The 18,334-nt window shown below is 42.5% G+C and overlaps 1 protein-coding gene across 10 annotated transcripts in view; it reads right to left on the bottom strand.

Moving 5' to 3' along the window:
* Positions 1–18,334, bottom strand: part of KCNT1 (potassium sodium-activated channel subfamily T member 1) — a 2,308,650-nt gene that overhangs the window by 115,718 nt on the left and 2,174,598 nt on the right. For all 10 annotated transcript variants that reach the window (XM_069609538.1, XM_069609540.1, XM_069609539.1 and 7 more), the window contains one exon: positions 10,800–10,871. In XM_069609538.1, the coding sequence (XP_069465639.1) occupies positions 10,800–10,871 (72 nt within the window). The remainder of the gene's footprint in view (positions 1–10,799; positions 10,872–18,334) is intronic.

Genomic DNA, 18,334 nt, shown 5'->3' with positions numbered 1-18,334 from the left:
ATGGACCAAGGTGCTACTAGCACCTTGGTCCACCGCCTACCGTGTAATGAGGCCCAGTGAGTAAACGGCCTTCACTTGTGCTTTATGCAGGTTTACACGCCACCCTGTTTCGTTGTTATTCCAAACTCTGATAATGCATTTTCTTTTGGTTTCATTCAGGCACATCGGATGCAATGAGACTGGCCTACAGACTGGCCTACAGCTGAAACACCCGTGCCAGCGAGGTTGCAGATCAGAGCTGAGCTGTGGAATGAGTGATGCCTTAGGCCCGAGCCCCTCCAGAGAATGTACTCAGCGATGATGCTGCTGGCTCAAACCCCAAGGCCAGAGGCTGCCAGAGGCTGCATCACAGATATCGCACTAAAAGCCTTTCACAACAACAGGCTTCCTTCCCCTTGTTCTCCAAAATTGGCCTTTTGGTTATTATACATACTGTTTCATGGGTGGAGAAAGGATTTATCCACTCCACTTGTATATAAGGATGAGCCAGGCCTGGGAGGGACAGAGCACCGAGCAGCCCTCCCATGCACTGGTGTGTTTGCATTGCAGCCCATTTCTCTCTACTTCTGCTCTCTTGTGTATTATCTGTGTACGAGTGCCTGGGCTGTGCCGTGGGGGAGCAAGACGAGCCTGTAACAGTGGTGGTGAAATATGTCGCATTAAATGCAGGTGGTTGGTGATGATGTCTAGATGGAACTTTCTCCACTTAAATGATAACAAGGTTCAGCAGAAGACCATGCTAGATAGGAATTGCCATTGTAAAACTGTAATGGGGGAGAATTTGGGTAATTTTCTACTGGTTTGCACATCCTATTGGGACCTACACAAGGAATTTTTAAAGCAGTATTTCAAATATTATAACATTAGACTTTACTGAGATGTACTCTTTGTAATAAAGAATTGTAATGATACTGCTTTTTTGTAGTTGATATCACTTTGTTTCAGGAGCTCTTTTAAGGCTCCATTTGTAGATTCAAATATTGTTGTTGCACTGTTTTACTGTGTTTACGTTTTTCTTATTAGATTGTTTTTCACAAGGCCGCTATTTCAGCTTTTAAAATATTAGACTCCTTCGCTTAGCCGTGCGATTTAAAACAGAGTCTCTCTTCTGCACGCCCGTTTCCTCGTTAGCTTAGAACTACATTTCCCAAGTGCACTGTAGTTCTGGTCTGTATTTCGATACAAACCCTGCTTGAACGCACAGGCGTGGACGGGTATAAGCCAGTCTGTGGCAGTCCCCGTGGTCGGATGCAGAGGTGCAGGAAGAGTCTTATCACCCCTGCAATCCGACAGTATGGGCATTAAAGAAGTGCTAGAAGCCATTGCCAAGGCTAGAGGTGAGTCTCATGCTCGGCTCTCCATATCAGAGACGTCATTAGTCATGACCCAGGAGACCGCTCAGGATGCAGCGATCGCTATTGTAAATAATCAAGGGGTAACCAGGGCCATAGTTTCGAATAACGGCTCTAACAGGGTTTTTAATGCAAGCAATGCTCAAAAATCGATTGTAACAAGTGGGGAAAGTAGGAGCCTTACGCCCCTCACCCCCCCATCCAACCCGTATCAGAGCAAGCAGCGGTTAAGGCGAACACAAACATTTTAGTAAATAGTTCGCTTAAGCAGACAGACCAGAAAGTCCTAAAAATCTGTCTTCTGAATACCTGCTCTCTTAGCTAACATGCTTTAAGTTTACACAACCTTATTTTGGAGGAAAAACTCCATATCCTGTGTCTCACGGTGACCTAGCACAAAGATCCTGTGGGACCGGTATGCGACAAAGCAGTCCCTGATGGATATTTATTATATAACAAGAACAAAGACTGCGGGGTAGGAGGGGCAGTTGCAGTTATAGCTAGAGGCTCAATCAAATTGTTCAAGGCCAACGTAACATGCAGTGGCTGTGAAACACTCCATCTTAAACTCACTCCCACGTCGAATGATTGTATTCATTTCATTGTTATTTACAGACCGCCCTCCCTCACGTCGTATTTTTGTAACAAATTAACTCATCAGTTAAATAACTTGAAATCCACTAATACAGCCACTCTACAAGTTGGGGATTTTAATAGGTGGAGAGGGAATCCTCTGGATAAGGAAGCCATCCATTTAGAAAAAAACTGAATAATTTGGATTTCACGGTGATAAACAACGAGCCAACGACGGCCAATGGAAACCAGTTAGACTGGATTATAACGCAGAACTTGAACACGCAGAAAATGGTAACCCAGCCTTGTATTTGGTCAGACAATTTTTTGGTCACCTACGAGGTACACCTGAATAACCACCTAAAACAAATGAGCAATCCTCGTGTAAAGGTCCAAAGCCATAATTTTAAGAATTTAGGACCGGCTCAATTGGAACCTTGCTTAAAAATGATTACAGACAATTTCCGAGATGACGACTCCTGTGAAAATATGCTCCAGCAATTTATATTGCATATCCGTGATCTGGTGGATCAGTATGCAGCACTTAAACCTAAATTGGTCAGTAAAACTGATAATCATTATAAATGGCTTCATGATGAGCTCAGTAAATTGAAGTTAGAAAAAAGAAGCCTGGAAAGGAAGTGGCTAAATAATACTTCACTAGCTAATAAAGATCTCTGCAAATGCATTAATTTGAAATACAGAAAGAGCATTACAGAAGCTAAATCCTACTATTATAACTAATTGATAGCAGCTGCACCGAACGCTACCAGCAAACTTTTTAATATTCTTAAACCTATTGAAAAACCCAAGGCACTGACCCCCCCACATGTTCCAACGTAGGACGATTGCAAAGTAGTGCAAAGGGCTTTCGCCGCAAAATTTCGAAAGCTAGGGATACCATTATCTCGGTCATAGAATCTTCAAATTCGGACACATCCTTACCTGCTGTCGAACCCAGACAGAGAAAATTGGCAAGGTTCAATTTTTACCCGGTCTCAGAAGATGAGATGGTCAAAGGGCTGGCAAACATGAAACCCACTTCATGTTCTGAAAACATAATACCACCTAAAGTTATACTCGAAAACAAGGAATTGTTCTCCCAGTACTGACATGAATTGTAAATGCGTCTTTCCAAGAGGGTAAGGTACCTAAGAGTATTAAGGAGGTTACCATTACGCCTCTGGTTAAAAAGCCTGGTCTGGGCCCTAAGGATCCAGTTAACTTGCACCTGATCACCAATTTCAATTTCATCTTGAAAATCCTGGATAAAATTGCCACAACTCAACTTCAAAAACACGTCAAAGCCCATGACACTCTACACGAGCAGCAATCAGGCTTCCGTGATGCACATAGCACAGAGATAGCCATGTTAGACTTGCAGACATGCATGCTCTGTATTCTCGATAAGGGTAAAGCAGGACTTTTAATGCTCTTAGATCCAAGTGCTGCTTTTGATTCGGTTGATAAGCAATTATTGCAACAGGCCTTGGAAAAAATGGCTGGATGCTCCGTGATCGTATTGGAATGGCTGACATCATTCCTGGCTGACCGTAAAGCAAAAGTACATTGGGGGGGAAAATTCTCCAAGACCACTCAAATAAACTTTGGGGTTCCACAGGGAGCAAGTTTGTCCCCCTATTGTTTAACCTATATATGAGATGCCTGTGTGATCTTTTTGAAATCGTCTGCACATTTTTCACCAATTACGCCAACGACAACCAGCTGGTGCTTGAGCTGGATGGTGACTATCACATAGACAGTGCTGAAATTGCAGCAGTTTACAGCATTATATACAAATGGATGGAGCACAACTGGATGTGCCTGAATAGTAAAAAAACAGAGTTGCTGATATTTGGCACACAACAAGCTAGAGCTAAGTTGGGTGCAGAATATGAAGCTTTTGACATTAAAGACACACGTATCCCAGTAATGGCTCAGGTTATAACCCTCGGGATGATGGTGGAGGCATCCGTGGGGGCTGAGGCACAGGTCAATTTCCTACAGAAAAATAAAATGCATACTACTTATGCCTATTGAGAGCCATCCAACCGTTTCTAAATGAGGGGAATACGGCTACCATGCCAGGGCCATCACCTTATCCCGCCTGGATTATGGCAATGCATTGTTGCTCAGGGCTACAAAGAAGGGGCTAGAGGTCATGGAGAACAACGCCGTTCGTATCATCAGTTCGTATCATCAAGGGGATTAAGAAAAGAGAGCCTATATCTGAAGGAAGGAAATCCTTGCACTGGTTAAGGATAGAAGACAGGATTTTATTTAAATCCTTGACCATAGTGCATAGGTGCTTGTACGGCTCAGCACAATCCTCGAATAAGCTCCCCCTCTGCCTTGAAAACCATTACCTGACATTCAGGAAGCACCTAAAAACCCATCTGTTTAAATAAGACCACTCTGAGCCTGGTATAATTCCGCAAACCTTCGCTGCCGCAATCTGTCTTTGTTGTATGTTGGTGCGCTCTGATGCCTGCGGGCTTCCGGCACTCTACAAGTATAACAATTAAAACATTAAATTGAGGCAGCCGTTGCCCTGCATAGCATGCAATCTGAAACTTCTAATTTTGTCGTGTTTGTCTGTGTCATGGTATTTACAATTGTTGTTATTTGTTAATGGAGAAATCCAAACCCAATCACGAAGTAACTTACTAGGAGAGCTGCAATATTTGCTGACAGGTAATTGCCGGCATGGAGGTGCTTGAAAGCTTTATACAAATCCCAGAGATTTCCACCCACTAACCAGTGCTGGAAATGGAAAACATGTGTTGGGGAAAGGTCACTTCTTAGGAGGGGCGGGGCTTTGGGAAGGAGGGGCAGGGTCAAGAGGCCTGGTCGCTGGCCAGGTTGCACAACACAGTGGGCCTCATTACGAGGTTGCCGGTCCGGTAACAACAGTACAGGTATGCTTGCCGGTACTATTGTTACTGGACCGGCAAACTCCTAGTTGTGCCGCGGGTGCCTTTCATTCCGCCAGGTCTACCCTGACGGAATGAAAGGCACCCGCGAGCACAGCATACCTGTAGCACCGGCACCGTTACAAACGGTGCCGGTGCTACAGGCATCCCCACTCCCATTGAGCCCTATGGTGCTGAAATGGGAATGGGGATCTACCGGCACCCGCGAAAGGGTAATTACCGGGTCCGGCAGGGTCGGAATACCCCGGTAATTGCCCATTCATGGGTGCCAGACTTTCATGCTGGTATGGAGGTAGCCTTGCTGTTCTTACCTGTAAGGCTACCTCCAACCTCGTAATGATGCCCAGTATCTCTATATAGAACCGGTTACTAGTCTTTCCATCGAAGATTTTCCATCGAGGGTTCATTCCATTGAATCTTTTTCATTGAAAGATGTTTCATTGAACTGCCATACATAAAGTGCAAAGTGTTTATGCATCGAAACCCTTTCATCGAATAGGGTTTCGTTATATAAACACTTTACATTTTATGCATGGAAATTCGATGAAACATGCATAACGTTATAACGTTATAGGGAGCTGTCCAATGCTGAAATCTATTCAATACTTTTGCAATGTATTTCAACACTGGACAGCTCCCTCTAACTTGTGTAGGGTGCACTTTTATTTAATTTGTTAATGGGGGTTCCTCCCAACCCCCAAATAAAACACATTTCTCCAGTCCTAGAAAATAAAATGAAAGTGCTCACTACACAAGTCAGAGGGAGCTGTCCAGTGCTAAAATCTATAATGTATTTCAGCATTGGACAGCTCCCTCTAACTTTTGGTGTTTATTGTTCATAGGGGGGCCCAACCCCCAGGGGTCCTCCCCCAAACCCTCTCCAACCCCATTTTCAAAATTGAAGCCTTTCCTCGACCCATTGAATTTCCAACCCAGACATCCATACATCTATTTTAAAGGTATGTTTGAGTTGGAAATTCAGTGAAAAATCATTCAATGAATATGCTTTTCGGTGGAAAAGCATTTCAATGAATGAATTTCAATGAATAATGATTTGATGGAAATTATTTAGATGGAAAGATTGCAAATCTATATTACCCAATCCTGGCGATTTGCATAAAAGCAAAGAGCATTATGTGAACAACATTATGTCCTCAATTTTAAATGTTAAACATGTCTTATAGTGATTCATTAAGAAAACCTTTTAAGCAAATAATTGACTCATCTGTTTTGATAGGTCATAATATTCACCCTAATAAAGAGATGTCTGTAAAATCCAGGCCATATATACCAGATTGAACAGCTGCAAAGCTATATATGAGACTTCAGCAGTTTCTGGATGCAGGCTCCAGTGCTGCGTGTTCTGAACCTTCATTGAAGAATGTGCTGTGCAGCGCAAGCAGACTGCAACAAGCAACAAAGTGTCTGGAGGATGGAGCAGGGCTGCAGCAAGACATTTTTTGCCAGAGCACCACTCTGTCTTGTTCCGGCCCACTTCCTGCACTTCTATTAACAATGGTCGAATAAAAGCTTCAAGCATGTGCACTGCCCGTAAGAAATACTGAACGAGATCGAAGCGTTTTGAGAACAAATAACATTACAATTGAAGGGTCAAATAACCAAGAAAACCAGGATAGAAGAACATTTACCATAAACAATGGGCTTCATTTCCAGTTGGGAGGTATCCTGGTGGTAAATCCGCCGGAATACCACCCAACTGAATTTACGTTACCGCCACTTGGTCCGGCGGAATTTCTACCGTATTACAAGTGGTGTTGGCCGTGTAATTCTCCATTTATTTTGTGTCCATTGGACTCAATCAGGCTTTATTGGAAGAATTATTGCAGCAAAATCTCCGCCGCAGTAATTCCACCGATTCTGCTGATTTTTCAGCATTGAGTGGAAAGATTTACCTTCAGAATTTTCCTGGAGGTAATCCTCTACTCGAAACCCATCTGCATAATTTGGCGTAGTGGTAAAGTTGGCAGTAATGGATCTACCGTCAACTTTACCACTTACCGCCATACTCGTAATGAGGCCTAGTATCTCTATATAGAACCGGTTACTAGTCTTTCCATTAAAGTTTTTCCATCGAGGGTTTGTTCCATCTAATCTTTTTCATTGAAAGATGTTTCATCAAATTGCCATACATAAAGTTCAAAGTGTTTATGCATCGAAACCCTTTCATCAAATAGGGTTTCGTTATATAAACACTTTACAATTTTTGCATTGAAATTCGATGAAACATGCATAACGTTATAACCTCATAGGGAGCTGGACAGTACTGAAATCTATTCAATACAGTTGCAATGTATTTCAGCACTGGACAGCCCCCTCTAACTTGTGTAGGGTGCACTTTTATTAAATGTTTTAATGGGGCTCCCCTCCAACCCCCCAATAAAATAAAATTAAGTTCTCCAGTCCTAGAAAATAAAATGAAAGTGCACACTACACAAGTCAGAGGGAGCTGTCCAGTGCTAAAATCTATAATGTATTTCAGCGCTGGACAGCTCCCTCTAACTTGTGGTGTTTATTGTTTATATGGGTGCGGGGCAACTCCCAGGGGTCCTCCCCCGAGCCCTCACCAACCCCCATTTTCAAAATTGAAGCCTTTCCTGACCCATTGAATTTGCAACCCAAACATCCATACATCTATTTTAAAGGTATGTTTGAGTTGGAAATTCAATGAAAAATCATTCAATGAATATGCTTTTCGATGGAAAAGCATTTCAATGAATGAATTTCGATGGATAATGATTCGATGGAAATTATTTCGATGGAAAGAATGCATACCTGTAGAACCCAATCCTGGCGATTTGCATAAAAGCAAAGAGCTTTATGTGAACAACATTATGTCCACAATTTTAAATGTTAAACTTATAGTGATTCATTAAGAAAATCTTTTAAGCAAATAATTGACTCATCTGTTTTGATAGGTCATAATATTCACCCTAATAAAGAGATGTCTGTAATATCTAGGACATATATACCAGATTGAACAGCTGGAAAGCTATATAAGAGAATTCTGCAGTTTCTGGATGCAGGCTCCAGTGCTGCGTGTTCTGAACGTTCATTGAAGAATGTGCTGTGCAGTGCAAGCAGACTGCAACAAGCAACAAAGGGTCTGGAGGACGGAGCAGGGCTCCAGCAAGAAATGTTTTGCTGGAGAGCCCCTCCGTCTTGTTCCGGCCCATTTCCTGCACTGCTACTAACAATGGACGAATAAAAGCTTCAAGCATCTGCACTGCCCGTAAGAAATACTGAACGAGATCGAAGCGTTTTGAGAAAAAATAACATTACAATTGAAGGGTCATAAAAACGAATGTCAATAAAAGAAATTGAACTTGTTTGCTTTCATCCTTCATTCCATCATTAATGCTGGCCTGCCCTACATAAACGGTCCAGGGCAAGAAAGTGAACTCTATCTTCCGGAGTGCTTGGTTGCGCATTTCAGCAACTGATGAAGTAATGAGAAGCAGGATTCACATTAGAGAGCCCTGTAGGCAGAAAGTGCATAGATATATAACATAACCTACAAAACCTGGATAGAAGAACATGTCCCATAAACAATGGGCCTCATTTCCAGTTGAGAGGTATCCTGGCGGTAAATCCGCCAGAATACCACCCAACTGAATTACCGTTACCGCCACTTGGTCTGGCGGAATTTCTGCCATATTACAAGTGGTGGTGGCCGTGTAATTCTTCATTTATTTTGTGTACATTGGACTCAATCAGGCTTTATTGGGGTCATTATTGCAGCAAAATTTCAGCCGCAGTAATTCCACCGATTCTGCTGATTTTTCAGCATTGAGTGGGAAGATTTACCTTCAGAATTTTCCTGGAGGTAATCCTCCACTCTAAACCCAACCGCATAATTTGGCGTAGTGGTAAAGTTGGCAGTAATTAATCTACCGCCAACTTTACCACTTACTGCCCTAATCGTAATGAGGCCGAATGTGTTGAATTTTGTAAGCCACCTGTGATTAGGGCAGGGCTCGTCAATGCAATGTACTAGATGGATTATTGAGTGATACACCGTTAAATAGATATTCATATTTTGTTTCTACTAAAACAAGGGATTCATTTATATTTCTTTTAGGTATTTGATATAGCATGAACCTACCCAGAATGAGCATTAGAGGCAGCTTGAGCATGAAGCCATCTACACAGACCTGTATGGTGTGTAGGGTCAATTGATACTAGATGGCTGCAACCAGGATGTGGTGGGGAGTTGTGGGATGTATCAACCCACTCATCCCAGCCCTGCAACATCACTGTGCATTGCTGGCAGCAGAAACATCATAATGGCTGTCAGAAAGCATTCTGCTTGCTAGAAATCACCAGAAATTGCGCAGTGAAAACCTGGAAAATAGGCCACCATCCACTTTTGCCTAACTTAGTGAGCACAGGAGATCACTGCCAAAAACCACCACTGGGCTACCCACAAAGTACCCTGAAACCACTTGGAAATAGCAATGCTGATTGAAAAAGAAACACAGAGCTGTTTGAAAATCTGTTTTCTTGATTGTCAAAAATTGCTAAAATCATGGCTCACAAAGCACCTAAAAGATCCAACCTCTTTGTTGGGTGTTCCACATCATTACTGCAAGAATCCACATCAATACAATGTCAGCAAAAATCATATGTTCTCAGAACAAAATCCTCTTTTAAAGATCATTGATGGAAAGACAGCTGTCAAAATGGGTGTAATACCGTTGCTCACCTCTACCAGAAAGCCGGCGTTTTAAAACCATTTGTGTAAAGTTGAACAATTGAACCCAAACTATGTCAAAAGAAGAGAATTCCATCAAAATGCCACATAAGAGTGACACTCAGCGATTTCATATTGAAAAAGACTTGATTTAAAGATATGTTGCTTATTTTAAGTTTATAGATCTTATTTCTTTCACAAGGAACTATGTTACAAATGATCAGAAAGTAACCTGATGCAGTTAAAACTCCAAAAGGCTTCCTTCCCCTGAGAACCCTTCACACCTTTTTCCCTGGACAGAGGAAGCTTCCCCTGCCCTTGGCCAAGAGATTGACAGGCTGGTGTGAACAGGAACTAGCAGAGGCACCCTGGCCTGTTGCTCTCAGTCAAAACAATTGATTCTTTGGGATGAATAGGAATATGCTAAATTCGGGTGTAACTGTCAAAACAAACCGCTGACAGGAAACAAGACATGTGACCCTCTGAGTCAGCCCAGCTCTAGGAGGCGGACCAGACTGAGATGTGAATTGAATTGAAAGCAAATGTATGTTTTATAAAAATGCCTATAACAAATTGTACCGAGCTGACAAAAATGTAAAATTTTGAGAGTGTGAAAAAGAAAAAATCACTCACAGTTCAAGACTAAGCTGGACTGTGACAATACTAGACAGCACACTGGGAGGTAGAGTCTCTCACATTTACATTACGCATAATGACAGTTTTTTGGCACCATGAGGTAAGGTTATTTGAGCAGAATCTCAATATTGTTGGTAAGTGTGGAAGGCAGCATTGGGACCCAAGTCTTCAGGTTTCAAGGTCAGCAAGCTCGCCACCATGCCACATCTCCTCCATCACTGAATGTAGAACGTGGCATGAAATCTTTAAACCTCTCCTCTTTGTACATCTGTGCCATGCCATATTTTGCCTGGTATCGTGCTGTTTTGTACAGACACTGATTTTTTCAAAATAATTTTTGCAGAATAAATTACTTAGAAAAACTCATAAAAATATATAAGGTGGGGGAAAAGGGTTAAAATGGGTGGGGAGGTGGTAGGGGTAAGAGTATAGGGAAAGGGGGCTTTGGGGAATCCCGTAATAAAAATAAATAACAATTTGATTCGTTTTTTAAAGTAATTCTTTTGATGACAACTTCTTGGAAAAAAACGTGCGTCGATGAAGAGACATGGAACCATTTTGCAGAAATGAAAGAGTGTAAGAAAGAGCACCTACTTGTCAATTGTGCCGACCATGAAGTACACCATTGGGAAGCAGCAGATGGCCTCTAAGAAGTGGTTATCAGGCCTGTAAGAGAGACATTATTAGGCAGAGAAAACACTTTAACAGAAAGGTTGTGGTTCACAGACGCCTGTTAAGTCGTATTATGTAATTGAGTTTCATACAGCTTTATATATTGCTAATAGCTCCTGGTGCTTAGCACCGGCAAGAAAATCAGTTGAGTTTGGTTGGTAGGAGCGGAGGGAGGGGTGCGCCATTGCTTTGCTGGGCTGTTGATGGGTTCAGACTGTTAGGAAATGTGCTCTGAGTACCTGCAAGGTTTTAGGTGTGAGGTGGACACACATGTTGCCTATCTGGTCGGTGTCTGGGATAAATTGCTGTTATTGTCATGTGGGGTGGCCTATGGGCTTGTGTTATATGCGGGGGTAGGGGTGTGTTGTGCGGTGACCTCAGTTCATGCAATGTGGTGAGTGCTTAGTGGTGGTTCTGGTCATTGTGTTTGGTGGAGAGTGGTAAGTGCTGTAGTGAGGTGTAATGTCATTTGCGGTGGGGGGCTGAGAAGGTAAGCAGAGTGAGTCAGTATTACTGAGGGGGTTGGTAGCCGCCGGAAAAATTAGACCATTCTCAAATTGTGGAATGTAGTATTGTTTGTAAGAAACTGTAGTGGTGTTGGAATTAATCACCTTAACCCCAGTGTACTAAATATTCAAATTATCTCCGCATTTTAGAGACATCACTAATGTTGTTAGAATAAATCATAACGACTTTTCTACATCCCTTACTTCAGGGGACATGTGTTTATTTACATGTATTATAAGTAAAAATCAAAGAAACAACATATAAGCATACAAAAAATTATTGACATTACATATAGTCAAGGAATGGAGACATCGTTTGGAACCAGATTTCCCCATATCTAAGTCAAAACATAGGATCTGGAAATGGAAAACAATGCTGGATTTAGTAGTAGATTATTTTCTGTATAAAAACCATTCTTGAAAATCAATTAGCTCCTAATATTCAAAAACAGAAAAAAAGAGAGAAGAAAAACCAACTAGACAAACGTGATTTTTGCTAATATAGTGATCTTCAAGTGAAGCAATGCTGGATTGTAATCCATACAGTAATAACACAGCAGATTTATGATGCAATATTAACAAAACAGTAATGGCCAAGATTCAATACATTCAAGGTATGTGGCCTAACTTTTCTATCCCCTAAGGGCTGTTGAATCAGGAAAAGTTCTATTTGTGGTGGAATCTTGCGTATTGATAGGGTGGTTGCCAATCCTTGGTCTACGTCGGGAACTGAAAATCCCTGGTGTTTAGCTAACAGCAGGTTGAGGCCTGCTGCAGTGACGTTTCGGCTTCTGAATGGACAGCCTTCTTCTGGGCCAGTAGGATTGAGAAAGCCTACAATAATGTGTAAGAAAGAAGAAACTTAAATAATCTATTTTGAAAAGTATACTAGCTCTAATTTTTGTATTAAGAGCAAGTGTAACTGGGTCTGCAGTTTAAAAAAAGGGGGGGAAAACAAAAGCGCAGAAACACATGTGAATGTGTGTTCTGGAATGGGAGGGAAGTAAAATTAGACTCACCTTGGGTGTGTCCGGGCTGGGCAGGGAAGGGTCGTGATGGAACTTGTGGACTGCGTGTGTGACCTTAATGTTGGTCTTCACAATAGGATCTTGTGTAAGCGGGAATGTCCGCTGGGGAAGCTGGGCACTGGGACAGGCTGTTGTAAGGCTGCACCGGGCGTGTAACTATGCGGTTGTGTGAGGCCAGAATCAATCAAGGGCAGAATGCACAGGACAGTTCGTATCGATGTATTTCCTATAAAGTGCAAAAGGGCAGGATTAAGGAAAAATGCATAAGAAAAAGCTGTGCTGTATTCGTTAGGGAAGTGTAAGTCCCCGGGAGAATCTGCTATAAAATCGAGCCTTACCTTAACAGAGTTGAAGGGAAGGAGTAACGTGATTCTAATAATCCACTGCGTGATGGTGGGGAGCTTGGAGCTGCGTCCGGGATGTATTGCACCGGGACGGTGTGTTGCTGGGCTACGCGCATGCGTTTTCGACTGATATTCAGAGTGGTGCAAAATGCGCATGTGTCAGAAGTGAGGTCCGAGCTGCTAATCTACTTCGCGCATGCACTGTAACGGCTGCGTGTACCAAGAGGTACCTGCCTAGCGCTCAGGTTATGAGGCCATCCGAAAATGTCAGCAGATACTGTCCCTGACTAACGTGGGTGTTGTAGATCAGGGCCTCTGTGTGCTGTACCTGTGGACGACCAGGGACGCTACTCAGCTCGCGCATGCGCTGCGAGGATCGCGTCTACTGCAAGCCGTCCGTTCATATGTGCGGGTTATGGTGATCCGTAACAGTGACGTATGAAGAGAGCCCTAGGGGAGGGCTGGAGCCGAGATGATAAAGTAAGATTCTAGTTGCCCAAGATATATGCTATTTTCAAATAAACAACTCGCTCAGGAAGCGGGCCGTTGTTGGTTGGCTCAGTGTGCCCTATTGGTGACGTAGGGCTGAGGACGGGGAGAATAAGTGTGTATAAGTCTCCCACTGACCTCAGAGTATTATAATGCAGGTATATACTGCCCATATAAAAGGAACCATGAGTTGGAGATGGCAATGGGCTTATATCCCTGGGTGAGAAGTTGCAGGGGGCGGTGTTCAATCCGTGAGGTTCTGGAAGGGGCATTATGCGTGTAAACCCCGAAGGGGGTAGCAAAGCAACATAGGGTAGATGATATATCACGATAAAAAGCAGTCATAGTGTCATCTGGGGATATTATATCTACTGGGTAATGGGGTGAAATTAGTCTATGACACAGGAAAGGACTTTTAGTGTAGTAACCATTCTTACTGTATCCTGGCCTGCAGCGTGTCAAAACGAATTTTGTGTCAGCCGACTCATAAAAGATTGTTCAGTTGTGGTGGTAATTATCTGGAGGGGAGGCTTCATTCAATCCGTATTCAATTGTCCGTAGTTTAAAAATCCACCAAGCCTCCTTATGGTTTAGAGCATTTTTGATGTTAGAGGTGTTCTGAATTTTATCAAGTACCCACCATTTCAACTGGTCTTGTGTGTGTTTAAATTCCAGAAAGTGAGGAACCAATGGTGCTGTGGTGGCATGGCATCTTATTTTAGAACGATGTTCGCCAATGCGTTTGTGTACCGGTCTTTTAGTTTGTCCCACGTACCGGAGACCACAAGGACATTCTATGGCATATATCACAGTGGGTGTCTTACAATTGGTGAATTGTCGAAGGTACCATTCTCTGCCTTCGATTGTAAAAGATTTAGTTTTGCTTGTGTACTTGCAGGCTGTGCAGTTACCACATGGATGGTGGCCTATTAGTGTTCTGAGATCCCAGAGCCCTGTTCTGGTTGTCTTTTTGGGCAAGCGGGCATGAGTGAGCCATTCACTAAGATTTTTAGATCTTTTGATTTTTAGATCTTTTGAGAGCCATCCTGGGTAATGGTTCCTCCGGAAGATTTTGGTGAACAAGAGGCCAGAATTGTTTGATAATTTTCTTGATACTATTGGTGTCTGGTCCAAAAGTAGTCGCACAGGTAATTCGGTCTTCTTGTATGTCATGATTCTTAGGTTGGAGTAAAGTTTCCCTTGGGATGCATAGAACTCTTTTGCGTGTGTTCTTAAGTAGTTTTCTAGGATAGCCACGTGCCAGAAGTTTAGATTCAAGGTGTAATGCATGCTGTCGATATTGTTGAGTTTCCGAACAGTTCCTGCGTACTCTTAGGAACTGACCGAATGGTAAGTTAGTTCTTAGGCTTTGCGGGTGGTTGCTGTTAAAGTGCAACAATGTGTTGCGATCCGTTTCTTTGCCATACAATGTGCATCGAAGCTTATTGTCATTTGTGATGATGGTTAAGTCCAAGAAATGTATAGCTGCTCGGCTGCTGTTCAAAGTGAATTGAATTTCAGGAGCTTGGGTATTTAGCCATGTGTGAAATGTGGCTAGCTCTGATGTGGTACCTTTCCAAATGAACAGGATGTCGTCTATATATCTGTACCAGTTCTGGATTTTATCCAGAAATGGGTTGTGTTGATTCAACACAAATGAAGCTTTGTACTCTGCCATAAAGATGATTGCTAGACTGGGGGCAAATGCTGCTCCCATGGCAGTCCCACTGATTTGAAGATAAAAGGTTTCATCAAAGGTGAAAAAGTTTTTTGTCAATGCAATTTCTAGAAGCTCCAGGATAAAGTTGATAGGCACTCTGGTTTGCTCCATATGGTGAGTAAGATGGTGTCTTATACACTCCAAAGCTGATGTCTGTGGGATGCTGGTATAGAGTGCCTTAATATCCAATGAGACAAGAGTGTCGAGGTTGTTGTCAAATGGAAGATTTTCGAAGATGTTAATAGTAGACATGGTGTCCTTCAGATACGTCGGTGTCTGTTGGCAGAGGGGCTTGAGAAAAAAATCTATAAATTTGCACAGGGGTTCCAAAATGGAACCACATCCTGAAACAATGGGTCTGCCGGGTGGGTTGATGGCATCCTTGTGGATTTTGGGAAGTGCATGAAACGCAGGGGTTCTTCCCTCAGAAGTGTTCAGAAATGTTTCTTCGTCTTCCGTGATCCAATTTTGTTCCCGGGCATAGTTAGTGCTGTTGGTAATTTCCCGTTGTATGGCCTGGGTGGGGTCTTGAGTCAGTTTTCTGTAATTGTTGCCATCTTCTAAAAGTGTTGTAACCATCCCCTTGTATTGATTGACGCTTTGTATGACTATACCTCCTCCCTTGTCAGCTGTCTTGATGACAATGTTATTATTCAATGACAATTGTCTAAGTGCTTGTTGTTGTCCATTGGTGAGGTTGTGTCGTAGAGGCGTTTGTTTCTTCTGCAGTTTCCTAATTTCCTGCAGAACGCATTTTTCAAATGTAATAAGGGCTGGTTTGGTATCATTGTCATTGGGACAAAACGTAGATTTAGGTTTAAGTCCTGTACTTTCTTCCATGTTGGGTGGCTCAGAATCTTGGAAGAATGTTTTCAGGCGTAACTTGCGAAAGAAACCTTGGAGTTCACTTTCCAGTGTAAACCAGTTGGTAGGGTTGGTAGGTACATATGAGAGGCCTTTGCTTAGGACAGCTGTTTCATCGTCCGTAAGATTGTAATCCGAGAGATTGAAAATTGGCAGAATGTCGGAATTGACTAGCGTCGTCGATTGCGTCGACGCCCTTGTGGGGAATGCCACTGCGGGTACATTTGGATTGGTGGGGGGCCCCAGAATATGTTGCCGGGACCCCCTCTGCCTAAAAAAGGCGGCTGGTGTTGAAAATATGGGGGTCTCTGTTGTGGATAAGATCTGGGCTGTTGGTTTTGATCTCCCGATTCTGATCCAGAGCTAGAGGTGTCAGAGAAAGTAACCCATCTTTTTCTCTGTCTTCCTGCCCCCGCATTATTTTGGGCTCTCTCCTTTTCCTTATTCTCCTTGAATTCGGGTGCTAAATATGGGTACACTTTTTCAATTTTGAACTCATTCATGTCTTTAGCTAGTTTTTTATGTTTTTTCTCTAATGTATCTGACATGAATTGATCCATGGTTTTGTTAATTTCTTTTAATTTGTCCTTTGCATTATCCAATGCAGTATTGCTAAGGAATTTCCTTTCCTCTTTATCTAGATCTTGTTGAATTCGAAGGTGTATACGTTGTGCCGTCGTGATCGTTAAGACCATTAGGTCTCGGCTGCATTTAGTGGCAATTCGACTGAACCCAATCATATACTCTTGATCTTCAAGGAATAGAGCAGGTTCATTGCGTATCGTAAGGCCCATTGGGATTAAGTTAGCTTTCAAATATTCCCTAAGGAAATGACCATGAACCTCCGTCCTGAAGCATTTCTTTTTTAATTTCAATAACTCGTCTCCCGTGGCCATTGAGGTTGTAACCTGTAGAGCCCCTGGCATGTTGAACAATGAGGGGCCTTGTATAATTTCATTAGTTTGGTCCTCTGTAAAGCTCAGAGTGTGTTCCATCATGTGTAAGGGGAAAAGAAAAGGGAGTGGTGGGGTGAAGGTAAGGTGCCGGACAGGCAAGGACAGAATAAAAGAGTTCCCTCACTGAGTACAATAACTAGTCTCAGAAAGGAGCTAATCAATGCTCGAAAATAAGCTTGAATAGCTATACCCTATTGCAGCAGTTGCTGCATCAAAAAGGATGTTGTAACAAAAGGGGAAGCCCTACTGGCGGAACCTTAGGCTAGGTACAAGTATGTATTACTGAGGGGGTTGGTAGCCGCCGGAAAAATTAGACCATTCTCAAATTGTGGAATGTAGTATTGTTTGTAAGAAACTGTAGTGGTGTTGGAATTAATCACCTTAACCCCAGCGTACTAAATATTCAAATTATCTCCGCATTTTAGAGACATCACTAATGTTGTTAGAATAAATCATAACGACTTTTCTACATCCCTTACTTCAGGGGACATGTGTTTATTTACATGTATTATAGGTAAAAATCAAAGAAACAACATATAAGCATACAAAAAATTATTGACATTACATATAGTCAAGGAATGGAGACATCGTTTGGAACCAGATTTCCCCATATCTAAGTCAAAACATAGGATCTGGAAATGGAAAACAATGCTGGATTTAGTAGTAGATTATTTTCTGTATAAAAACCATTCTTGAGTGAGTCAAACATCAAATACATTGTAATCAAGGAGCAGATTTTAACTGGGGGCTGGGGAACACAGGGTATAATAAAATGACGGGGCAGCACATTAGTCAGAAACAAAATAAACTAGGTAGCAACCACGAAGCCACATGCAGTAAGTCACAACATTGCACAAGAAGGCCATACAAGGCATAGCCAATGCAGTAAAAGGCGCAGCAAGCCATGTAAAGAAATAGCCGGGCACAATATGACCCTCTACCCATGGTCTTTCAGTTATAAGTTGGGCAGTGTCGTAAAAATCCAGCTATAATACTGTTACCGAGTTTGGTAAAGAGGTGGGGCTGGAGGTAATACTGTGACCTTATCGCCAAAATGCACTCATTTCAGCGGTGTTGCTGCTGACGGTATTACCACCAGCAGTAATACCACAAAAATCACCATGGAGTCCTATAGATTCCATTAATGGGGACTAACACTGTCAAATCACCAATTGTAATCCGGTGGTAATGCCGCCAGACCAAGTGGTGGTAAAGGTAATTCCATTTGTGGTATCTCTGCAGATTGACCACTGAGATACCACCAAACTTGTGATGAGGCCAGTTTCTTCAAGCAGCTACATCGTAGACTGTATTCAACAATGGTCATATATTTCGAATGAGGGACGGAGGATGGTTGGGGACGCGACTCATTACCCTAAGTACAGCGCAGCAACACTAGCACACATTTTTCAATAGGCAGGAACTCCACATTCTGGTGTGCATGAATACTGATCCCTGCATACAGGTATTATCGCAGTGGATTGTGCCCAGTTTTCCTGCATCAGGAAACAGCAGGCCCAATCTGTTGAAATCAGAGAAAAAATGACAGA

Source organism: Ambystoma mexicanum, chromosome 8 (assembly GCF_040938575.1).
Source record: "Ambystoma mexicanum isolate Mex_15411 chromosome 8, UKY_AmexF1_1, whole genome shotgun sequence".
NCBI lineage: Eukaryota > Metazoa > Chordata > Amphibia > Caudata > Ambystomatidae > Ambystoma > Ambystoma mexicanum.
The sequence above is the reverse complement of the archived record's forward strand: the minus strand, read 5'-3'. Positions and strand labels throughout refer to the sequence as shown.